Below are 25,792 nucleotides of genomic sequence, written 5' to 3'. Positions count from 1 at the left end.
GATTGCTATAGTCATTTACTGCAATTTCTTTTGAACCTATCCTAATCCACTGATCCATTACACTATTTCTTAACCAGTACCAGGAAGTTTTGATGACTACTGCTTCATAGTAAAGTTTTAGATGTGGTAGAGCTACGTCACCTTCCTTTACAATTTTTTTCATCAGTTCCCTTGCTATTCATGCCCTTTTGTTGCTCCAGATGATTTTTGTTAGTATTTTTTCTAGTTCAGTAAAGTAGTTCTTTGGTAGTTTTATTGCTGTGGCACTGAGGTAAAATTGTCATTTTTATCATATTAGCTCAACCTGTCCATGAGCATTTGACAGTTTTCTAAATATTTAGATCTAACCTTATTTGTGAGAAGTACTTTATAATTGTGTTCATACAGTTTCTGGGTTTGTCTTGGGAGATTCCAAAGTATTTAATGTTGTTTACAATGATTTTAAATGGAATTTCTCTTTCTATCTCTTGCTCTTGGGCTTTGTTGTTTCATATCTAGAAAGGCTGATGATTTATGTGAGCTTAGTTTATATCCTGCTACTTTGCTGAATTTATTAATTGTTTCAAGGTTTTTTTTTAGATGATTTTCTCAGGTTCTCTAAGTATATCATCATATCATCTGCAAAGAGTGAAAGTTTTGCTTCCTCATTGGCAATTCTGATTCCTTCAATTTCTTTTTCTTCTCTTATTACTATTGCTAGCATTTCTAATACTATATTGTTGATAATGGGCATCCTTGTTTTATCCTTGATTTTACTGGAAATGCTCCAAGTTTATTGCCATTACATATAATATTTGTTGATGATTTTAGATAGATACTATTTATTATTTTATTCCTAATCTTTTAAGTGTTTTTTAATAGGAATGGCTGTTGTATTTTATCAAAGGCTTTTTTTCAGCATCTATTGAGATAATCACATGATTTCTGTTGGTTTTGCTATTGATATGTTCAATTACGTTGAGTGTTTTCCTAATGTTGAATCATCCCTGTCTACATGGCATAAATCCTATCTGATCATGGTGTATTATCCTAGTAATAATTTGTTGTAGTCTCTCTGGTAAAATTTTATTTAAGATTTTTTCAACAGGGCAGCTAGGTGGAGCAATAGATAGAGCACTGGCCCTGGAGACAGGAGGACTGGAGTTTAAATCTGGTCTCAGATACTTAATAATTGCCTAACTATGTGACCTTGGGCAAGTCCTTTGACCTGATTGCCTTAATTAATTAATTAATTAATTAATCAATTAATTTTGGATTTTTTTGCAAGTCAATGGGGTCAAGTGGCTTGCACAAGGCCACATGGCTAGGTAATTATTAAGTGTCTGAGGTCAGATTTGAACTCAGGTACTCCTGACTCCAGGGCCAGTACTCTATCCACTGCGCCACCTAGACGCCCCTGGATTGCCTTAATTTTAAAAAAAAGATTTTTGCAGCAATATTCATTAAGGAGATTGATCTATAATTTTGTCTGTTCTGCTTCTTCCTGGTTTAGGTATCAGCACCATGGTGGTGTCAAAAAAGAGTTTGGCAGAACTCCTCCCTCTACTGTTTGTTTGTTTGTTTTTTTTTTAGGTTTTTGCAAGGCAATGGGGCTAAGTGGCTTGCTCAAGGCCACACAGCTAGGTAATTATTAAGTGTCTGAATCTGGATTTGAACTCAGGTACTCCTGACTCCAGGGCCAGTATTCTATCCACTGTGCCACCTAGACACCCCCCTCTTCTATTTTTTAAAATAGATTATGTAGAATAGGAATTAATTGTTCCTTAGATGTTTGGTAGAATTCACTTGTAAATCCATCTGGACCTGGAGATTTTTTCTTAGGGAGTTTATTGATGGTTTCTTCAATTTCTTTTTCTGATATGGGGTTATTTAAGTAATTTATTTCCTCTTCTTTTTATCTGGGCTGTTTGTATTTTTGTAAATATTTATCCATTTCACTCAGGTTATCCAATTGGCATACAGTTCTGCAAAGTAGCTCTGAATTATCTCTTTAATTTCTTCCTCATTGGTGGTTAGTTTATCCTTTTCATTTTTGATACTGGTAATTTGGTTATCTTTCTTTTTTTTTTAAATCAGATTAACCAAAGGTTTGTCTATTTTATTGGCAAGTTCATAAAACCAACTCTTAGGTTTTTTTTTTTTCATGAGATCAATGGTTTTCTTACTTTCAATTTTATTAATCTCTCCCTTGATTTTTCAGAATTTCTAATTTGGTATTTAATTGGGGATCTTTAATTTATTCTTTTTCTAGCTTTTTTAAATTTGTATACCCAATTCATTGATCTCATCTTTTTCCATTTTATTTATATAGGCATTTATAGATATAAAGTTTCCCCTCAAAACCACCTTGGCTGCATTTCAAAAATTTTGACATGATGTCTCATTAGTATCATTTTCTTGGATATAATTATTGATTATTCTTTTATTTGCTGTTTGATCCACCATTATTTAAGATAAAGTTTTAATTTCCAATTAGTTCTTGGTTTATCTTTCCAAGACCCTTTATTACATGTAATTTTTATGGCATCATGGTCTGAGAAGTGTGTATTTATTATTTCTGCCTTTCTGTATTTAATTATAAGGTTTTTTGTGCCCTAGTACATGGTCAGTTTTAGTGTAGGTGCCATGTACTGTTGAGAAAAAGTATATTCTTTTCTATCCCCATTAAGTTTTCTCCAGAGGTCTATCATATCTAAGTTTTCTAAGATTTCATTCACCTTAACTTCCTTCTGGTTTACTTTGTTGTTAGATTTATCTAGTTCTGAAAGAGGGAACTTGAGGTCTCCCATTATTAAAGTTTTGCTGTCTCTGTCTCCTTGTAATTCATTCAGCTTTTCCTCTAGGAATTTGGATGACATACCACTAGGTGCATACATGTTTAGTAATGATATAGCTTCATTACCTAGGGTACCTTTTAAAAAGATGTAGTTTCCTTCCTTATACCTTTTAAATGAGATTGATTTTTGCTTTTACTTTATCTGAGATTAGGATTGCTACCCTAGATTTTTTTATTTCAGCTGAGGCATAATATATTTTGCTCCACTCTTTTACCTTTACCCTGGGTGTATCTCTTTGCTTCAAATGTATTTCTTGTAAACAACATATTGAAGAATTCTGGTTTTTAATTCATTCTCCTCTCTGATTCTGTTTTTATGGGACAGTTCATCCCATTCACATTTACAATTAAGATTTATATTTTTCTCTTTCCTTTTCTCTTATTCCCCCTTCACCAAAGTTTTACTACCGTTCCCCTTTGACTTTTCTTCTAAAAATTTAACTTTCAGTTTATTTTCATTTATACCTTCCCTTCCTTTCCTTTTATCAGTCCCTTCTTCCCTTATCTTTCCCTTTCCCAACTCTCCCCCTGCCCCCAGATTAAATTGGATTTTTAAACCCAAGTGGGAATATATCTTATTCCCTCTCTGGGATGATTCTATTGAATACAATTTACTCAGCATTCACATTCTCCCTCCTTTCCCTCTAAAATTCTAAAAATGCTTCTTCTCTTGGTGTTATTTATCACTCTAATACTAGTAATCAGGTATCATTAATCACAGTTTGATTTTTTTGATTGCTTGATAAGCTCATATTGTTATCAAGAAATCATCATAGATTGTTTACTTGATTGCTTGATAAGCAGCATTTACTCAAATTGCATCAAATTATAATCATTTTTTATCTTACCCCTTTTTCAAATATCTTTCAAGTACATACAATCTTCCTCATGAGCCAAATTATCATCCAAAGCCTTATCATTTCTTGAACTATTTGTGCCCCTCCCCCCCCCAGGCCTTTTTTTTCTCACACTTTACTCCCCTCCCCAGAGTCAGGGTACCTCTTGTTAATTGAAGCAAGACCTATTTTCTTTCACACTTTACTCCCAGCTCCTCCCCACCCAGGGTACTTAGTGAGGCCTATTCTCTGTCCCACTTTGCCCCCCCTCCCAAGTCAAACCCTGGTCAAATTAACTGCAAGAATCTTAAATATCTCTAAGTACTGGGGGTCTCTAGAGGTCTTATTTGAGAACCTTACAAATGATTATATTGTATTATATGCACAGACACTGACTCAGGTCCTCAAAGTTTATAATGCTCAAAGGGCTCTAAGTACTGGAAGCTTCTGGAGATCTCACCTGAGAACTATAAAAATAACTAAGTTACAGAGACACTGACTCAGGACCTTGCAGTTTATGATGCCCTCATTAGACAAGGTACTAAGCACAGTAGAATTAAAGTGGGTCAAAGGATAATGAGATACTTAAGTTTAAAGTTGAAACCCCTGCTTTTCTTCAGGACTTTTTGTCTCAAATATAGTGATATCATCTTGGACCTCTTCAATTGAGAGATAAGACCTAATTATACCCATATCCTTTAGGTTCATTCTCTTCAATTATATTCTACCCTTTAATTATCCTAAGAGAAGTAAAGTTCTAAAGAATTGGAAGTATTATATCTCCCCTTTTAAGGTTGCATATAATTTGATGGTCTTGACTACCATTTGTTTTGTTGTTTTTTCCTTCTGAAGGGGAAATTTTCCCATTCTTTTTTTCCTGTGAAAAATGTGAAGTTTTATTATAAGATTGACTGTCAAATATAACTTGTGCTTGGAATCAAACAGAGCTAAGGGAGTTTCTCCCCTGTTATGGCTTAGAACAGTCTGTGCCCTTGAAGTGACTTAATTTTGCTTAATATTGCTATAACCATGTCCCTCCTTTTTCCTTTCATAGCAAATTTCATTAATCAGGGCAAGTAAACAATGGAAGTTTTGTAAGCATAATACTTAATCTGCTAATGAAGAGATATTATATATTCTATTAAGAGATAATATATATAATATACTAAAACATCATTATAATATGATGCAAATGTGAAAAAATCTATTTTCCATCTGAATTTGTAATCAATTCCACATCCTATGAATTCTTGGGTTTGTTATCCATTTACTATTAATTACATATTCATGTATAAGATAAGAGTCTTAGAACCAGAGAAGGAAATCTATTGAAGAGGAGTCCCCTTCAGAGCTGTTCAGAGTATGAAACCTATTCCAGAAAATTCAAAGAAAGATATTTCTAGGGACCAGACAACTACTTGGGACATCAGGGACTCAAGATGAAATGTGCTGATTAAATAGACTTTGGTAGTGGGTTACCCAGTTATAAGGAATTTACTGATGATCATTATTTAATTATTTTAACTTTTGGTTTCATGCTTTTAAGTTTTCCTGGAAGAAAGGTAAGGCCCAGTTTTTTCATTTATTATTTGGGGTTCAGTGTCATTATTTCTGCAACTTTTTGTCAACTGAAAGCCTGTTTTCTGTTTCATTAATCTCACTTGACTAAAACTTATGGAATAATAATATTAACTGTTTGAGCCTCCTCAGGTAGAAACAACAGAGAAGTTTGAGTCAACTCCCCCAAATGACTTAATTATTACCCTAGTTAATTGTATAAAAGAATTTCACTGACACTGAATGCTCCTGGTTACTTTGATGGTATGTAAATTTCCCCCCCTCAAAATTACTCCATAGTAAGTTAGTTTGTTCTTTAGCCTGACTCAATTTACCTACGGAGTCTATTTAGCAAAATTTGTCTCCTAAGGCAAGATATGAGATTGTGACTATATTCTTTGTAATTTTCTTTTTTTTAAATTAATTTATTTTTTTAATACAATTTAATTTTATTTTTTATTCTCATTTTGTACAAATGGTTTTTTTTACATTAATAAAATATTCTTGTTTAAGAGTAAACAAAATACTCCTACCCCCGTGAATATAGACTTGCTTGGGCGATAAAGGGGAGAGAAAAAAAATTAAAATTAAAAAAAGAATAATAGTAATAATCGTAGGTATGGCCAGGTGGCACAATGGACGAAGCACCAGCCCCGGAGCCACGAGCATCCAAGCCCACATCCATCCCCGTAGACCCAACAATCACTCAGCCATGTGACATGCAAGCCACCGATCCCCACTGCTCTGCAAAAACCTAAAAGAAGAAAAAAAAAAGACCCAAAATAAAATAAAATAGTAATAATAGTAGGGGTGGCTGGGTGACAGACAGAGCATTGGCCCTTGAGTCAGGAGCACCCGGGTCCAAATCCGGCCTCAGACACCTAAAGATCACCCTGCTATGTGGCCCCAGGCAGGCCACCCAGCCCCATTTGCCCTGCACCCTCCCCCAAATAATAATAATAAAAAATGTGCTTCAGTCTTTGTTCCAACACCAACAACTCTTCCTTTGTAATTTTCAAATCACTCTTTTTGATGCCCTTTTAGGTTATCATTATCTTCAGATATCTTTAATAGATAAAAGCATTGAAATGTGATCATGAGGATAGAAACCCTATAATCAAAGGGAGAAATGTATTAAAAATAGCATAACTGATTCCATTTTCTTTTTTAACTGTTACTTTGTGATGTTAAATTTCAGTTGCTTCTAAGTTACTTGATATTTTTAAGTCCCCAAATTACCCACCTCTCTGCTATCACCTGATCCCATGAATACTCTTTTATTCATCAACTAATTGTCTCCCAACATCCTCTACCAATAAGAAAAGTGGTGTCATAATCACTTCATCCTATTTTTCCTGTTTTTTCACTCTCCAAATCATGTATCAATTGAGTAGAAGCCAATAGTCAGGATTCTTGGGCTTGAACTCAATTTGTCTGCAACTGTTTGCATTGCAAAATAAATTGTGTGGATGATACTCAGCTTCATTATTTCAGTGTAACATCCCAAATCCATTTCTAATGAGAAAATTAAATTATTTTGATTCAATTTTGTAATAGAATTTATTCTATATCACCTGCAACATACTGTCAAATTGCCTGTCATATTTATTTGTCTCTGAGTTAAGAAGTGTAGCTTTCCTCTCTGAGATAAATTGTCCTTTGATTTACCTTAATTCAAAGAAATATAAGATCTCTTCACTCTTACTGCCTATGTATAATTAAGGGAAATTTAGAATCTCACTAAGAAGCCTTGCAAGGTACAGGTGGGTGTAGGAAATCTATTATCCTGAAATGCTAGTATCCTTCAGGAAAGTCTGAACTATTATCACTGGGACAGTAACTAATGATACAGGTAAACACCCCAATAAGCTTTCCATAGCAATATGTTGAAAGATGGGGTTGTTGGCTCTGAATTCTTTTTTTACTGCTTTGTCTTTTTTCCCCCCAATTACATTCAAAGGTAGTTTCCAACACTCATAAGCTTGCAAGTTTATGAGTTTCACATTTTTCTAACATCCTCCCTTCCCTCCTCCCCTCTTCATGGCAGTGAACAATCTGGTATAGGTTGGGCATGTACAATTGTGCTTAATATATTTTCCATATTAGTCAAGCTGTGAAAGAGGAATTAGAACTAAGGAGGAAAAAAATCATGAGAAAGAAAGAAAACACATAAAAAGAAATTTTAAAAAGTGAACATAGCATGCTTTGCTCTACGTTCAGACTTCATAGTTTTTGGTTTGCTTTCTGGATGTGGTTGTCATTTCCATAACAGTTTCTAGGATTGTCCTTGATCCCTGAACTGCTGAGAGGAGCTTTGACTGACAGAGCCAAACTATTTCACAATGTTGCTGTTAATGTGTACTAGGAGAACATTCAGTGTATCTCCTAGTTCTGCTCGCTTCACTCAGCATCAGCTCATGCAAGTCTTTCCAGGTTTTTTAGCTCTGTATTCTTGACTTCATCCAATCACATTATTTTCCATCATCTAAGATATTTTAGACTTTATGTCCATTATTTTGTTTTATGCTTTCTCTTCTTTGTTCTCCTGTCCTTCCCAAAATTATATGAAAGCTAGTAAGCCCTAACTCATGGGCTTTTGACAGACTTGAGGAGTTGAGAGACCTCTTTTTAAATTAAACATATTTAAAATTTTGTGCCTCAGTTTACCTTAATTTCAATAGTAATACTATGTCATTAGATAGCCTGAAGCAGGAGGAAACAATACATCCAATCCAAAGAGAGACATACTAAGGACAAACATGAACAAACACATATATTGAAAAGAAACTGATTTGAGGAGCTTGAATCAGAGAAAAATGCCAGTTGGAGACTCAAAAAATACTTGTAGGTCATCAAGAGTAAGGAGTTGTGTGATTTTCCTCTTAGCTACAAGTATATCCTACACATATACTTCACTGGATTCTGTAAGTATTTGTGAGAGAATAGAGCTAGACTTTTGGGGAAGAATTTTTATACTAACTACCCTTAATATACTAAATACTAAAATACAAAAAGTAAATGCTAAATAGATACTAAATACTAAAAAGATAATTACTAAATACTAAAAACACTAATATTAAATAGCAATACTAAAATATGAAATACTAAAAAAAGATAATTAAGTCTGAATAATTTTTTTAAGGGGACAACCAAGTGGTGCAGTTGATAGGGTGAATAGAGTCAAAAGATTCATTTTTCATGAGCTTTGGTAAAATCACTTAACCCTATGTACCTCAGTTTCCTCTTCTGTAAAATTAGCTGGAGAAGGAAATGGCAAACTATTCCAAAATCTTTGCTAAGAAAACTCCAAATAGGATCATGAAGATTTAGACACAATATTTCTAAGAAGAAGCACACTGGTGGAAGCTTATGAACCATTTCTAGAAATCTAACCCCTAGAGTTTTAGAACTCATTTTTTAAAAGGTTTTTGCAAGGCAAAAATAACTTGCCCAAAGCCACAGCTAGGTAATTATTAAGTCTCTGAGAACAGATTTGAACCCAGGTGCTCCGGACTCCAGGGCCAGTGCTTTAGCCACTACACCACCTAGCTGTCCCGACGCCACTCTGCCGCCCCGACGCCACTCAGCCGCCCCGAGGCCACCTAACCGCCCCAGTTCTAGAATTCTTGAGTAAAGTAGTGATTATCTGGCCAATACAACCTTTGAGGGCAATTTGGGGGAGTGGTCCCAGATGGGTTGCTTTACTTAACAATTCTGAGATTCTGTAATTTCATGAATCATTCTTTATTGTCTAGACTAGGTTTATCATTTTATGGAAAATCCATGACTATTTTATATTGCTTCTATCCAATACTGACAAATTTATTTGTTCTCTGGTAGAAACATGGAAAGGATGCTATAAAAAAATCTGAGATGTTAAAGAGAAAATAGTGTTTTGGTATCCTAGTACTTAAACTGAAAGAAAACATTTTAAAAATCACTTCAACTTCCCAATTTAACATTTATGTTTGTAATTTTTGGAGAGGGGGGAAGAAAATAAGTATCAATATCAGGAGGTAAAAAAGAATACAGTAATAGATTTATGAAGGTTTATGATGTTTTCTTACATAAGATTTAGATGTAGGGCACATTTATGTCAGTCCTAGAAACTGAGATTGGAACAATTTGTCTGAAATGTAGATTGTAAAAACCATAGCTGTCTATGCTTTGGCAGCTGAAAGTCTTTTGGGAAGGACCCCCCCACACACACACATAAATTGGGGGGCATAACTATAGTCGTTAAATAAACTTTTAATATGTGATTTTTCTTCATTTTTCCAATTATATGTAAAGATAACTTTCATCTCTAATTTTTTTATCAGACTTTGAGTTTCACATTTTTCTCCCTGCCTCCCTTCTCCCCCTGCTCCCACAACAGTAATCTGATATAGGTTATACATGTACAACTATGTTAAACATATTTCCATATTAGTCATATGGTGAAAGAAGAATCAGAACAAAAGAGAAAAAAATCCATCAGAAGGAGGGAAAAAAACATAAAACAAATTTTAAAAAATTGAAAATAATATACTTAGGCTTGTATTCAGACTCCATAGTTCTTTCTCTGGATTGAATGGCATTAAGTAGGTACTATATTTGGTCGGCATTAGGAATAAAGAGTAAAATAGTCCTTGACATCAGTATTTGGGCTGATTTATTTATAATGGTGTTTAGCACAATAGGATTTTGCCTAGGCTTTGCCTTTTGATAATCTTAGAGCATAAACTCAAAAGGTTTACAGGTTTGAGAACATAAGGTCACCAATGACATTATTTGCTAACAAAAGAAGGCTACTAAAGGCTGAGAAAGTCTTGACTAATCTGGAAACAATAGAGGTTTAATCAATGATTGTTGACTGTTTCTTAATAAACTATGCTTACTAATAGTACAAATAAAAATCAGACCTAAATCAAATATGCTTATTAAGGTGACTTTGGTGTAAAGATGATATATTACATGCCTCTGTATATATTTACAATTTTTTTTATTTATTTAAGGCAATGGAGTTAAGTGACTTGCCCACAGTCCCCCAACTAGGCCGAATTGAACTCAGGTCCTCCTAACTCCAAGGCTGGTGTTATTATTCACTGCCCCACCTAGTTGTCCCACCTATGCCTTATTATATTGATAAAAGAATAGGAATTGAGGAGAAGTAGATTTAAATTCTACCTCTTAACTGTTTACATGACTATGGGTCATATAAACACTTTATCTCTCAGACTCAATTCATCTACTAAATAAGGATTAAAAACTACTTCACTGAGCTGTGACAATCAAACCAGTCAATGCATATGAAGCACATTATAGATCTTAGAATGCTCTATAAACGTCCCTTATTTCTACTTAGAAGTAGTGGGGCAAAGTAGATGTAGGGATGGAACCAAATCTATTATTTATTCCAGTCAGTCAGTCCCTGCTTGAAGAATTCCATGAAGGGAGAACCCACCACTTTGGAGGAAAATCCACTTCTGGATAGTTTGTTTTTTTTTCTGACATTGAGCTTGGCTTTGTCTCTTTGCAACATCTACCCATTGCTTCTGATTCTGCCTTCTGGGAACAAAAAGAATGTGTGCAACAGCTTTTCACATGACTGAACACAGCTACCATATGCCCCCCTGAGACTTCTCTTCTCCAGGCTTAAAAAAAAAAAAGACAAGTACCTTCAGTTGATCTTCATACATCATGAAGCCAAAGTCCTTCATCATTTTGGCTGCCTTCCACTGGATATTTTCCAGTTTATTGGTGTTCTTCAACTTTAGAACTGAACCAGATGAAGTCTGATGAGGGTACAATGAAGTGGAAATATTACCTCTCTACTCCTGGAAGCTATGCTCTGTTATCTACAAAATTCCCTTGTTTGGAATGCCTCAGTTTTACCAGATAAATGACATACATACCTTCATTTTAAGGCTTCACTCTGGTGACTCAGTAGAAAGAATGCTAAGCCAGGAGTGAGGCCCAAGATCACATTCTTTTTTTTTTCTGCCATATACAGTGTTGAATCATATAGAATTTGTAATCAACTAAAAACTCCAGATCTATTTCATAACTATATTCTTTCCTCATCTTGTTAAATTGATCGTTTGAACCCAAGTGTAAGACTATACATGTATCCCATTGAATTTCATCTTAATAAATTTAGACTAATATTCTAAACCAATCAAGGGTCTTTTGGATCTTGACTTTGTCATCTAGTGGGCTAGCTATCCTTTCTAGCTTTATGTCATCTGTACACTTAATAAACACCCCCACATAAGCTTTTTATTCAAGTCATTAAGAAGATATCAAATAGTTCAAAGTCAAATTACAGAGGAAGACCTGTGTTCAAGATCTGCCTCTGACATACTATTTGTGAGATTTTCTCTACAAATTGCTTTATCTAGACAACTAAGACTGTACATTGTGGATAAGGGGTCATACTGCATTGGAGGAGGGAGTTTTTTTCCTGCGAGGAGTTTCCCATATCAATGAAATCCCAGCTCTCTCATCCCTACAATTATACATCCACCTCCCTATTTTTCCTATTTTTTGTTTTGTTTTTTAGGTTTTTGCAAGGCAAATGGAGTTAAGTGGCTTGCCCAAGGCCACACAGCTAGGTAATTATTAAGTGTCTGAGACCGGATTTGAACCCAGGTACTCCCGACTCCAATGCCGGTGCTTTATCCACTACGCCACCTAGCCGCCCCCATCCACCTCCCTATTTAACAGATGAGGAAAAGGAGGCAAAACTTAAGTGATCTATCCAGGGTTACAAAGCTACTAAGTATTTGGTCTGCATTTGAATTGAGGTCTTTCTCACTCCTGGCTCAGTATTCTTTCTACTCTTAAAATGAAGGTATATCCTTCATTTACCTGGTATAATTGAGGTGTTCCAAATAAGGGACTTTTGTAGATAACAGAAACTTATCTCTAAGTGTTGACATTTTAAAAACTGTTTTGGTTGAAAAAAATGTTTTATACTTTGCTCTGCCTTAGTAAAAACAGCATACACTGAACACAATCTTTTTCTTAATGACTCAGGGCTTTTATTATGAACAGCGATTATTGTATTGTAATTCAGAGACTATTGGAGTAGAACTTACTTTGATCTCTCACTAAGAAAAGAACTTAACTTGTTCTTTTATGTCCTTCACTAACTACAGAATTATTCTACAGTTGAATAACATCTCTACTGAATAATGGGTTGAAGGCTATGCAGAGGTATGTAGGGCTTTTTGCTCTCAATGTGCTCCAGACTTCAAAGCTGTTAAGTAGTCAGTGTGCTCATTGTGAGGCACAAAGATAAATTCTTGGCCAAGAACTATTGAGGTATTGTTTGCCCTTAAGCCACAAGGCTGTTCTAATTTTTCTTCTGGTTCTTTGTGGCTGACTACTTCACTGTCACTTTTTTACTGCTATCAGTTTCTGCTTATTATCACTGAGTCTGTATCACCACTTGTTACTTGCTATTCTTTTTTCTCATCAATTTGCTTATTTTCTTTTTTCTCATGTTTCTTTTGCCTGACTCTTCCTCTTTTAAAAACTTTGAAATGATTGAGGTTTGATTTTTGTTGATATTGCTTCAATATGTAATGTATTTGTGATCTCTTCAATGTGAGAACTCCCTCTAATATTCCACTTTGGTTTCCATCCATGCCTTATAGTTCTGTGGGATTCTTATTCATGTTATCCCATAAATCCTTCAAAGATGACTCTCTTAGTTTGTTGAAAGTCTTCCACAGGGACAGCCAGGTGGCCCAGTGAATGGAGCACAGCCCTAGAGTCAGGAGGATCTGAGTTCAACTCTACCTTCAGACTCTTAATAATGGCTTAGATGTGTGACCTTGGACAAGTCACTTAACTCCATTGCCTTAAATTTAAAAAAAAAAAGTCTTCCATGGTCTCCTGACATTAAATGGGTACCAGTATAGCAATCTGTTGTCCCTTTTTTCTTAATGTAAGACCACCTCACCTTTTTTTTGATTATAAAATTCCCGGGTATGCCACTTTGTCTATACAGATCATCTTCACTTAAATGTTGTAGCCTATAAACACATATCTTTCTGTTGCTGGGGCATTGTACAATTTTGTTTCTTGGAGACTGTGGCATTTTCTGATTTGATAAAATTTAATATATCTTTTGACAGCATTTTTTTGAAGAATACTAGTATTAAACACCATGAGATTTTTGTGTCAGGGAGCTTCTTTGGATTATTAAATAACTATGCCATTTTTCAACTGCAGTACAATACACTTTTTAATTTCTGTTTTTCAATTCTAAGCTCAGTTTTTTTTTTCTTTCTGTAGTGCCTGTCCAAGATTTACTTACTGATGGCACATTTACCTCAATGGAATGACAGTCTGTTTGTCAATGAAATAGGTATTCTTCCTCTAAGTGTTTTTTATTGTATGAATTGTGAGGTCTGTAAATTTTGAGTGGTAATGTATTCTGTTGAGAAGATATTGTACTCTGGTGTTTGAAGCACACCAGAATCCATATAAGGTTATCTGGAAGACATCATCCATGAGAAATCCTTCACTCATTTGAAATCTATAAGGGATATCTTTCATGTAAGAGGCAAATGTTTTTTTGCAAACATAATTTCAGGATTGTACTTAGAGAACCTGGGTGCAAGCTGAGTTTAGCCACTGTGACCTTGGAGAAGTTCTGAGAATACAAGAGCCCACTGGTTATTTGTTTCTACGTGATTAAAAAACCCTCAACAACTGAACGCAGCAGATAGAACATTTGATGTCTTCTAGAAAAAGTATTTTTTGCATTAAATGCCCCTTTTTCTTTAGCAAGTTAATTTTTTTTCTCTCACAATTAACAGTCAACATAGTAGGATCTGGATGGTTATGAGGATGAGATCTGTTGTATAAAATATTTTTTTGAAACTTCAGCCATTCCCTCCTCACATTTTCCATCAAGGAGACTTCAAGGATACTTTTTAAACATACATATAGATAACGTTCATAAAGATTTTTTGGAGATGAGAAAGTAGGCCATATGGATCAGTCGTTGATTTTCTTGATTGTCACTTTTTGGGATAATAAACTGATCTCTCTTTATTCTTCAGTCATTTATAGCTTTCAGATATCTTGAAAATCAATGCTTTAAAAATTGTGAGGATTGCAAAATAAAACATCTCTTATACTTCATAAATCCAATATCTTTTTGGGTTTATAAACACATTTATATTCCCAACTTGTGTTGCCTTTGGCTGCCAAGTTTCTGTTTGGTAATAAAATGAAGTATTCACTTGCTGAAGCAGTTTGGAGACTCCTTTGCCCTCTTCATTATGGTAGCTGCTTCCTATCAGTTAAACTTTTGGAGAAAATGATTAACATCTCTATCAATGTCTTTTCCTTTATTCATTTCTCATTTTTCAGCTTCAGTAGTTTATTTGATTAGGTCAGGTTGGAGCTCTTGTAATTGATTAAGTGTTGTCTTCTCATGTTTATCCTTTCTTCTTGGCTATTCCTCAGATTTTCTGGTTTGACTACACAGAGACAGCTGATTTAGAAATTATTTCCAAAATATTAACCATTTGTTTCTTATCTTTTATGATAATCTTTCTGGGGGAGTGATATTACTGAGCATATTACTTGGCATTTAACCTCAACCTCCAATTTTTTTTTTTGCTCTTGAGAATGTCTTTATTGAAGACTTTGTATGTTTTTTAAATAAAGGCGAACCTTAAAAGGTCAGATAGCCTCTACGTAAGCAGAGTGGAAGACAAAGAGCTGGGTGTTCTCCCAGAAGACGGCATTTCTTGTATTGCAGGCTAGTTCTGTCTTTCCTGGCCATCTTTGCAGTGGGATACCCAGGGCTGGGTGCCTTCTTCCTGCTCCAGGTGCCGGTTCACCAAGCTTGCTGAGGATTCTTATGAGGACACAAATATTATAGTGATGGAGTGATGCACTAAACTTTCCTTTCAGTTACCAGGAAGTTAAACTTGAGATCCTTCTTATTCAAGCAATGAAAATTTTTATTTGAGGGATAAAAGAATAGAGAAAGTCTCTCTCCTTAGAGTAAAATAGAAGTCCCCTCCGTATGAAATGAGATCAATGGCATACACTTATTGGAATAAATGAAATCACAGAAGTCTGTTTTAATTAGTGTGGAATGAATAGAACTCCATAGGTCCCGGGGCAAAACTTGGGGTTCATTTTCTTGTTCTTGGTTTCTCAATCTGCCTTGCTATGGCATCACCACTTTGGGGCTGCTTCATTCCCCCTTGTGTCTACCCCTAGTCCAGTGAGTTACCCAGTCCTTTTTGGGTCTAGCGGCTGCTATACATCCCAGGCTGCTAGGGTTGATCACACAGCCTAATATTTAATGCCCTTCACAAGCTAGCTCCAGCACACTCCTGCAAAATTCATATTCCTCTCCTTCATTCTAATTTGTGACAAATTGGCCAGTTTTTTGTTCCTTGAGCCTGGCCTTCCTTCTACTGCTCTACCATACGTCGCCTCACATACCTGGGATGTATTGTAACCTGACCTCCTACTCAGAATTCTCCAGGACTCAACTCAGGTGCCACTTTCTATAGCAAACTTTTCCTGATCTACTAGTTGTTATTGCTCTCTCATGCCTTAAAATATTTTTTATTTACTTGTAGTATTTGGAGTACATGGGCCCCCAAAATAAGCTACTTCAGGTTCAAAATATTCTATGAATCTACACAAAGAATGTGTTTACTTTTTTCCTGTGGTCAAAGGAGACATACTTAGTCCATAGTAAAGTAATTTCATGAAATGGCATAGTAAGAAAAGTCAAGTCAAGTCAAGTCAAGAAGTATTTATTGAGCACCTACACTGTACTAAACGCTGGGGATACAAAGATAGGCAAAAAACAATGCCTGCTTTCAAGGAGCTCAATCTAATGGAGACAACATGAAAAAAACAACTATGTACAAATAAGATATACACAGAATAAATTGGAGATAATCTCAATACATTTGTTCCATCAACCTAGAATACACATTTGCATAAATGTACATCAATTAAGGAAAATGCATGTGCATAGAGATCACAAATGAGAGGGCAACATATAACACGAGACCACTGATGTCCCTTCAAACATCTGGCCTCTCAGTTTACCAATCTCTTTAAAATCCCTTGACCTAAAACTTTCATTCCACCTGTCAAATATAGGACAATCCTGTCCCTTTTCCCTGAGCAGAACATAATGAGAGCTCTTTGAAAGGTCCTCTCAATTGGGGGGGGGAGGGGAATTCTAAGCCTCCACCTGACACTTAAGTCCTGGGCTGCCCAAAGGCACCCCCTCCACCCCTGATTGTACTCAGTATAGAGAAGCAGAGCCTCTCTAAGGTCTTGTCCCAGCCTGCTCCTAAATTTGGGACTAATCTGCCAGGAATCTGGAGTCCTTCTCTTCCCTCCTCCCTTTCCCCAAACAAACACGATTTCAGTAGAGGGTACAACCCCTTTTTGCCTAGCTCTGATTTCAGCTCTGCACTTGGTCCATGTCCACTTTGTCCTCATTTATTTCCAAGCACTTATTCATCAACTCTATCAGGAACAGACCCAGTGATCAACAGTGCAAAAATAGGAAAAATTTTGCTTTGACTATCCACTTTCCTACCTGCTGCTGGTTCTTTCTCTATTCTGAAAGGTGCACATGGCTCTTATACTATTCTCTGGCTGGCCAAAAAGGTCCAGTGTTTGCCATCCTTTTCCCTTGTAAAGACCTCATGTCAAAACCAACCTTTTCTGTATCTCATTCTCCATGATCAGTTGCCTTCTGTTTACTTAAGTAGTTTTGTAAGCTAGTCTGAAAAGTTTACAGGTATCGTAGTTGCCAATGTTAATATATTATCTCTCCCTTTTCAAATAATACATTTGCACTGTAGGAGACCCAATGACAACTCTCTTGGTGAATATTCCAGATACCCTGGCAGGTCCAGGAGATGTTTTTAAGTAGACACAGTTTTTGAGTGGTCTCAACCAGACAAAAAGCAGGATTCTGTTTGAGGAAATTCCTTTGTTTCTACTCTGGTATGATCAATCTTCTGATTGCCTAAAAGAAAATAGCATAAATACACTTTCCAACCTGGTGAAAATATTTGCTTTAGACAATTGATATACTATTTTTTTTAAACAGAACATGGCATTACTAATGATTCTATATTCCACTGATGTTTTGACTGAATATGACAGTATATATAGATGATACCAAAGTCATTTGAAGGAATCTATTCAATTTCATCATTAATCACTAAAACTCCTTTGAATTTTATCCTATCATTGCATTTTAAAGAAGAGGAAAATGATTTGGGCCAACCTAACAAGTCAATGGAAGGTAACAAGACTAGCATTCCTTCCTTCCTTCCTGATTTTAATTTAGTTTTCCATCTAACATTCCCAAAGAACTTCATTTATATTAAATAATTTCACTGTAACTTTTGACTTTGTTACAGAAGGCAAGCAAAGACTTAATAATCAACTCCCTTATGTATCAGGTAAACAGTCACTGATTTGTAGGGAGCTAAAGGAATCCAGAGTTGTGTCAAATTAATCATTTAGAACTTTCTTGTAGTAAACTCAATTAGGTCTCTGTAGACCTTTTGGCACAAGTTAGCTCAAATTTTTGTGTTAATTAACGAGAGCTGTCTGAGGGAGAACTATGGATATCTTTAACCCATTTTTTTAAAAGCAGGTCAAATTTTACATCTGATGAATAGTTTGAAATCCATGAAAAAATTATCAAGCATGTTTACCATGACATTCAATGAGAAGTATTTACAATGTAAAATTCTGGGATGGATCCATTTGGCCCCAGAGTATTTCCTACTGTCTAATATTTCCAGGTGGACAAAATACATTTATAAGGGAAGAGAAAGCTGGATACAAAGCAGAAATATAGAGCAAAGGTTACTAGGTCTACCCTACCTCCTTCCAGTGTAATTAAAGGTCTCCTTGCAGTTTAGCAAAGCTTCAATGTAATCTGCCTGGGCTGAGACTTACCTGTCAAGAACATGACAGGAGTTGAAGGCAAGGGGGGGGAGGGAGGACTTCCAGTTGAATAGGAAAATGTGGTTGAGTAACAAATCCTGACAGATCTGAGAATCTCTTTAGTGTGCCAGTTGGGCATGGTTGCACGCCTAACATAAGAGCTGAAAATATGTTGACTGGCCCCAGGAATGTTGGCTGGGCAGTTTCACAAAAGAATGCTAACCTCCCCTCTGAGGAATAAACAGATGGCAGCAGCAACTGGTCAGAGGATCAATAAATATTACACTGTGAAGGTGAAAAAAGCAACACTGAACCAAAGCTGTAGCAGGGAGGAATAAAAGAGATATCTCAGCCAGGATACACCCCCTAGGAACATGAATTGTTCAGGAATTGCTCCCTTTCCTCACTAATAGAACTGGAACATATAGAAAATCACATCTTTCGGCAATTGGAGAATTTCCACGTTAAATACTTTCTATTCTGTCTTAAGGTTTTTGTTATTTGATTTATGGTCCCTAGTCTGCTAGTAGACCATACACTGGAAGGGGGCTTAAGATACATTTGCAAAACCATGATGACATAAAATACCTGGTCTTGAGTCAGTAAGGGGTTCTAGTGTGGAACCTGTGTTATAGACCTGCTTTCCAGCCTTTACAGCTTTTAAAACTAAGAAATGGTTGGCTGAATTACTTTTGATATCTCTATGGCAGGAAGAGTAGAATTTCTTTTTTAAGAAACAAAAAAAAAATAAAGTTAGCAAAAATCATGTTGGGGGCAGAGCTGGCTACATAGGTCACTGATACATAAAAAAAAATCAATGAATTTTGCTCATCTCTAACACAGCCTCTTTAGGTGCATGGGCAAGGATGGAGTGAAGGTATACCAGGAGAATGAGTGAGATAGGGCACCCCTTTTCCCTTGCAGGACCTTTCCATCTGCTCTAGCAACTTCAGTCATTAATGCAGAATGGCCCCTCTTCTAGAATCTGAAATTAAACTTCTGAAGTCAGGGCCAAGACTACCTGACCCTCAGTAAATCCTGATTAGGGTCGCTCTCTGTCCCTCACTCCCAATTGTGGAACCAGCCCATGTCTCTTGAGAAGGAGTTGGAGAGAGGAGGAATATGGTGTGTGGATGTTTGGGGGTAGGGTAGGAGAGAGGGTAAAGGGTGGTGGGTTTCCCAACTCCTGTGTCAGGAGCCTGGAGAGGCAAAAGAGAATCAAGTAGGGACCTTCAGAACAGTCCTTACTGAGAGAGGGGTGAGGTAGAAGATGGGTAAATGCTGGCTCTTAGGGGGAGGCTGGTAGAGGGAATGTTTGCCCTCACCTCAGCCATTCCAGTGCAGATCGACAAACTCTCCTACACAACATAGGGGAAAGAGGTAGGGTAACGGGGGCCCTTGGGCCAACTCAGTGCATAGGGACAAGGAAAATGCAGGGCAAAAGGGTAACACAGTTACAGCTTCCTCCCCAAAGACCAAGGCTTTAGGCAGCAATACTGGCAACGGCCCTCGTAGACCAAGACATCACAACCTGGGGACCGCGGGCCCTGATGCCAGCTGTCGGGCCAGCCTGGACACAAATGGTAGGCTTCCAGGCTGCAGATGAGCTCTATCACCTCATCTACGGTAGTGAGCCGCAGCGGGTGGGCAGAGTAGAGCTCGTGGGTGGGGGGCACCGGGACATCCCGGACCACCACCCGGAAGTACAGGCCCGGCTGGATGTGGATGACCGCGGCAGCCACGGTGGACACGATGGATCGCTGGATGAGGCAGAGGTCCGGTCCCCTCGTGGGCAGCACTTCCCAGTGGGCGGGCAAGGGCAGCTCGTTCAGTTCCATCAGAAACTCCTGCAGGACACTGTCCAGGGTTCCAAAGAGTCCTGTGGAGGCCGGGGTGGTCTTGCCCAAGCTGTAGATCTCCATGATCACCGGGGTGCTCGCAACTTCTTCTTGTGCCGGGTCTTCCTCCTCTTTCACCACCTGCTGCAGCTGGGCCCCCTCGGCCTCTTTGCCGGGCAGGTCCGGCAGGGAGCCGCCGGGGCTTGCTGGGGTGGCCGCGGGGGCCTGGGACTCAGAGTTCTTTACCTCCTGCTTCAGCTGGCCGGAGGCCGCCAGCCCCTCGGGCCCCTCGGGCGGGCTGGGGTCGGGGGACGGCGTGGGCGAGCGCTCCTCCTTGGGCACGGGCCCCAGCACCGGGATGTGCTGGCCGCCCTGCAGGATGACCAGGCTGGTGTCCAGCGGCTGCTGCTGCTGCTGCTGCGGGGCGTCGGCGCCCTCCTCCTGCTTCGGCACCAGGGGCAGAGGCGGCGGCTTCTGCCGGGGCCTGCGCCGGGCCCCGGCCACCAGCCTCTGGGCCAGGCGGCCCCTGGCCCTGGCCCAGTGGGGCCGCGGCCGCGGCTTGACCTCTTCTTCCTCCTCCTCCTCCTCCTCCTCCTCCTCCGAGGACGAGGAGGCGCTGTCCCTGGCCGGCAGGAGCCGCTTGATGGCGAAGCTGAGGCACTGCCTCCAGCGGCACTTCTGGCGCTTCTGGTTGAAGCCCCCGAACTTGGGCTTGTCCAGGCAGAAGTCGCACTCGCCGCAGTCCAGCAGCCGGCGGCAGGCCGCGCAGGTCCCGCACCTGCGGCTGCTGCGCGCGCGGCGGTGGCGGTCGGCCGGGAGCGCGGGGCCGGCGGCCGGGCCCGGGGACGGCGGCTGGGGCTGGGGCTGGGGCGGCGGCGGCGGTGGCGAGGGCGCGGGCGCGGGCGCGGCCGGGCGGCGGCCGGGGGGCTTCCTGGCCCCCGAGGCCCTGGCTTTCCTCGTCAGGCGCTTCTGCTGGCAGCGCCTGGCCAGGCAGCGCCAGCGCCGGACCAGGCCCGGCTTCCCCTCGCGGGCGCAGATCCAGCAGACCCCGCAGTCCTCGCGGGTCTGGCAGCCGGCGCACAGGCCGCAGTCGGAGCCCCGGGCCCGCGGCTTCGGGGCGGCGGCGGCGGCGGCGGCGGCGGGGGCGGGGGCGGCGGCGGCGGCGGGCTCGGGGGCGGCACTGACGGGGTCCGCGGGGGCCGCGGCGGCGGCGGCGCACACCTCAGGCGCGGCCGCGCAGGACGCGCCTCCGCCGGGCTGGGCCGGCGCCCCCGGGGGCGCGCCCCCTTGGCCCTCGCCGCCCAGGGTCTGGAGCCAGCGCTGCCGCCATCGCCGCCGGGGGTGGCCGCCGCCGCGGTCGCTCGGCGGAGTCTCGGCGGGGGCGATGCGGGCAGTCTGGGCGGCGTCTCCGCGGGGCGCCTCGGCGGCGGCGGCGGCGGCGGCGGCGGGCTGGGGCCGCGGAGCCGGGGCGGGGGCTCCGGGCTCGGGGGGCTCGGCGGCGGCGGCGGCGGCGGCGGCGGCGGGCTGGGCGGCGGGCGGCTCGGCGCGGGGCCCCTCGGCGGCGGGCGGCTCCCGGGGCGGGGGCGCGGGCTCCTTCCTGGGCCTTCCCGGCCCTCGTCGCGGCCTCTCGGTGTGGCTGGGCGGCGCCGCCGCCGCTGCCTGCGCGGGCGAGGGCTGCCGCACCCCGAGCTTGAAGTGGAAGCCGCTGAGATCCCAGCCCGGGCCCAGGTAGCGGGCCAGCTCCACCTTGCTGCGGATCTGCGCGCCCGAGGGGCTCAGGTAGTAGGTGTCCGAGAGGCCGCAGGTGGCTCCCCGCTTTCGGAAGTTCTCCCGCCTCTTCCAGCCCGGGCCTAGGGCAGGGCAGTCGGACCAGTCCTCGGCCTTGGTGAAGCGGCGCCCCGAGAGCCGGGGCCGCCTGGCCGCCTTGCGATCGACGCGGCCGCCGGGCTTGGGGGCCATGCCGGCGCGGGAGCGAGCGGGGCGGGATCCGCCCCTGGGTCCTTCGAAGCTGGCGCCTCGGGCACAGGCCTGTTGGAGACCCCGTGCGTGCTGACCCCGGAACCGGAACCGGAAGCGGCCCTGCCCAGCCGGCCCTGCCTCAACTCGATCCCAGCTCCGAGGGGGGAGGGGGAGGGCGGGGATGGACGAGGGCGGGCGTCGGAGTTGGGGAGGGGGAGGGGGCAGAGGAGACGAGGAGTGAGTGAGGGACAGACCTTTAAAGAGCCCACGACTGGGAAACGGAAAGTGCACCGGCCCAGGTTTCCCAGCCTCCCCTCCCTGCCTGGCAGCAGCCGTCTCACTGATATCTGTGGTTTGGGAAAACACATTAAAAAATACCCCGGTACGCCGGAAACCATCGTGCCAGGTGTGAGCGGGAGCGCACAGTGCTGGAGCAGCCCCGCTCCTCCCCAGCGCCTGCGACAGGAAAGCGCCCTCCCGGACGGACTGCAGAAGCCCAGGGCCGCCCCAGGCTTGGTCCTGAGGGAGCCCGGCTCGGAAATCAAGCTTTCCCCCCTCAAGCGTACCCTCATGCTGGCCTTCAGAGGAAAGGCGCTTGCTTAAACTCCCCCCTGAAAGGAGAGGCCAGACTGGAACTGAGGATGCGCCTCCCTGCCTCCAGCCCCAGCCCCCTCCATCCCCTGGGTCACCCGGCTGCCCGCTTCACGCGTCTGAAAACCTCCAGACTTGTCGAGGAAAGCTCCTTTTATCCCTCTCTCCACTTCATTTCTCCCCTTTGCCTTCAAAAAAAAAAAACACGACATTTTTTTGCAAAGAAGAGTTGTGACCAATTCAGACCGCCCTATTCTAATAGTTTGATAACTGGAGCTATCGGCAAGTAGACAGCCCTGGTGTTGTCGCCTGTGTGAAAAGAAATTGGGATGAAAAAAGCTGAACAAAATCTTGGTTACTAGGCGGAGCGATGGGTTTCTTCCCTAGCATGAGTCCCGCGACTCGGCTATTCAGATACCCCCGTTGTGGGCAGCGAGGTGGCCCAGTAGACGGTTGCTGGGCTTGGATTCTGGAAGATTAACTTTCCTGAGTTCAAAACTTACTAGTGACCCTGGACAAGTCACTTAACACGATTCACCTCAGTTTACTCATCTGTAAAATGAGCTGGAAAAGTAAATGACAAACCACTCCAGTATCTTTGCCAAGAATATCCTAAAAGGGGTCTCAAAATTGCCAGACACTACTGAACAACAATAACTGGGTGCCAGACTGACAGATTTGAGGTTGGCTTTTGGGAAACACTGTTAACTCTAAGACTGGAGTATTAAGGTTGCTCTAACACTTAGTATATAACGGTAGTTAGATGTCCTAGTGGATAGAGCACTGGCCTTGGAATCAGGAAGATGGGAATTTGAATCCAGCTTCAGACACTTGATGCTCATTAGCTGTGTGAGCTTGGGCAAAGTCGTTTAACCTTGATCGCTTGGCATCCAGGGCCATCTCCTGATTCAGGCCTGATCACTGGATCCAGATGGCTCTGGAGGAGAAAGCTGGTAATTTAGCACAATATTCCCCTCCCACCTTAAATCCAATTCACTAGCTTGTCATGGCATCATCACCTCCCTGATGTCATAGTCTTCTTTGAGAATGAAGGACAAACATCAGCAAGCCAGACTATGGTATAGTCGACATTGTATCAGATTTACTTTTTGGATTATGAGAGTAAGGACTCTATCATCAATATAGTAGGTAATATAACATTGGATGGCTTTTGTGATATCGGAATAAGGATAATAATTGAAAATGTAGGCAAAGGGGAGGAGAACAGTGGACCGGATGTGCTTCTGTGATAGTGGGAAGGCCCTGGATCACTGAGTGACCTAACTGAAGCTGACAGACTTTTGGGTGGATTGGGTGGCAGGGGGCAGTATCATACAACAGACATTTTTCCAGATGTCTCTCAACACTTTAGAAAATCCATGATTACATTTGTACAAACTTTGCCCCTCATTATAATCATTACCACTTTGTGACTTAGTGACATGGTTTTCTTAGAAAAATGTATTGTCTGGTGGTCAGCCTCCTGATAAAATCTATGAGTTGCACAAGACTGGTCCTCAGGCAGCGGCTATGAAGACTGTCAACTATTATTTGAAACTTTAAAAAAAAAGTTTAATCAGACATGCCAGAACTTACAATCCGCTGCAGACTTTGAGATCATAAGGTTGTCTCCACACTATGATGAGACATCAAAGACGAATGTTGTGTTAGTGGAGCTCTGTGTCAGATGTAAGATAGGAAAATATCAAAAAGAATTCAATCTGCTCAGTTGGCATAATGTATGTATTTCTATTTGATCTCTTTTGCATAGCTATATTAGGACTAAATACAGATCTTAGAAACTTCTATTCCCCCTGATCTTTCATAGAACCATTACCATCATGAAACATGATGAATGGGAAATTGAAACCATCAGTCAAGGCCAAGAAGAGGAAAAGTAGACAAGGGCAAGCACTGAGAGAGCAAGCTGTTGATTATACCATGGTCGCTCATGTTTAGGAAATCAGAAATCAGGCAGCCAGGCAATAAAGATAGGAAGAAAGAAAAAAATAGTACTGAAGTGTCCTCACTAAAGAAGCAGTTAAAAAGTTAGATGTCTGTAGTTGCGAATAACCGGGGCGGGGGGGGGGGGGGGCAGAGAATCATCCAAAGGTTGAAAGGCCAGCTACTTTTTAGATGAGAGGAGGATAAAAGATCTAGAATCAAGGTTGTCAGAATGAGTAGGCATTCCCAACCTTCATTCAGGGAACCACCGTATGCCATCTATTCAGTATGAAAGGAAACAAATTTTAGTGTTTATCATGAATATTTATTGAAATAAAATTATTTTTTTTTCCTCTAAGGGCACAGAAAAATTTTTGTGGTTTCATTGTTAATACGTTTAGAGTTTCTGAAATGTTTAAATAGTATAATTATTTAATAAATATTTTCTAGAGACCCCCCTTGACAAATTTCTCATACTCTTACCCCTTCTGCTATACTTACAAACACCAGGCTGGAAACTTTTGATCATTAACAAAGTGATTCTCAAGTGAATACTTCCTATCCCCTTACATATGTACTTCTTAGGGGGGCAAGAAGTGGTCTTTGAGTAAGGTGGGGTCTTGGGGAAATATGCCTGCAATTGTTTGGGGCAACAATGAGAAATCTGCTTTTATAGGTGAATTTTGATGGGGATGAGGGGTGACCTGAGCTGTGGCTACAGGTAGATTATGAAAATCAGGGTGTGAACTTTGATAGAAGTCTGAGACATCAAGCACTGTTGATTGTTGAAGTGCATTCTTTGGCATATTTCCACTACACCAACCACTTTGTAGAGGAAAATCTAGCCATTGTGTTTCATCATTCAGCCTGCCTAGATGGGGTCCAAGTTATATATCACTTTTAAAAATGTTATCATCAATTAAGGTGCAAGGCAGCACTTCTAATTTCCATGTCCTTTATCCTCCGCTGGGAGAATCAGGAGTCTTTAGTCCCTTAAACCTGAATAGTAATGATTTCCCTGTGATCTGTTTCACCTCCAAGAGTCACCTGGGGGGGAAAGATTAAGTAGTGTAGGGATTCATTCCCATAGTTGAAAGAGCTCCATTCAGACAGGAGAGGGACCCAGCTAAATCAGCCCTTCCTGTCATGACAATTATCACTAAAATGTATCCTTTAAAAAAAAGACCAGTTGAAACAAAGGGATTGTTGCTGCAGTTTGCTAGAATGATTTTAACTGCCCGTTTGTCTCCTTCCTTCGTACCTTACTCTCATTT

General features: G+C 41.1%; 1 protein-coding gene across 1 annotated transcript; it reads right to left on the bottom strand.

Moving 5' to 3' along the window:
* Positions 1–15,868: 15,868 nt before the first annotated feature.
* On the bottom strand, positions 15,869–22,120 carry LOC141499193 (uncharacterized). The gene is made up of 2 exons (XM_074202050.1): positions 21,210–22,120; positions 15,869–21,158 (listed from the first exon to the last, which is right to left on the bottom strand). The coding sequence occupies exons 1-2, from the start codon at positions 21,981–21,983 to the stop codon at positions 19,641–19,643; spliced, it is 2,292 nt and encodes a 763-aa protein (XP_074058151.1). The 5' UTR covers positions 21,984–22,120; the 3' UTR covers positions 15,869–19,640.
* Positions 22,121–25,792: the final 3,672 nt, after the last annotated feature.

The sequence above is a fragment of the Macrotis lagotis genome, chromosome X (assembly GCF_037893015.1).
Source record: "Macrotis lagotis isolate mMagLag1 chromosome X, bilby.v1.9.chrom.fasta, whole genome shotgun sequence".
NCBI classification, from domain to species: domain Eukaryota; kingdom Metazoa; phylum Chordata; class Mammalia; order Peramelemorphia; family Peramelidae; genus Macrotis; species Macrotis lagotis.
Note: the sequence above shows the minus strand (reverse complement) of the source record. Positions and strands in the feature narration are given on the sequence as shown.

Coding starts and splice junctions, on each gene's coding strand:
- LOC141499193 (XM_074202050.1), bottom strand. CDS start 21,983: ATGGCCCCCAAGCCCGGCGGCCGCGTCGATCGCAAGGCGGCCAGGCGG. Junction 21,159..21,209: donor CCGCGGCCCCCGCGGACCCC/GTCAGTGCCGCC, acceptor GCCCCCGCCGCC/GCCGCCGCCGCCGCCGCCCC.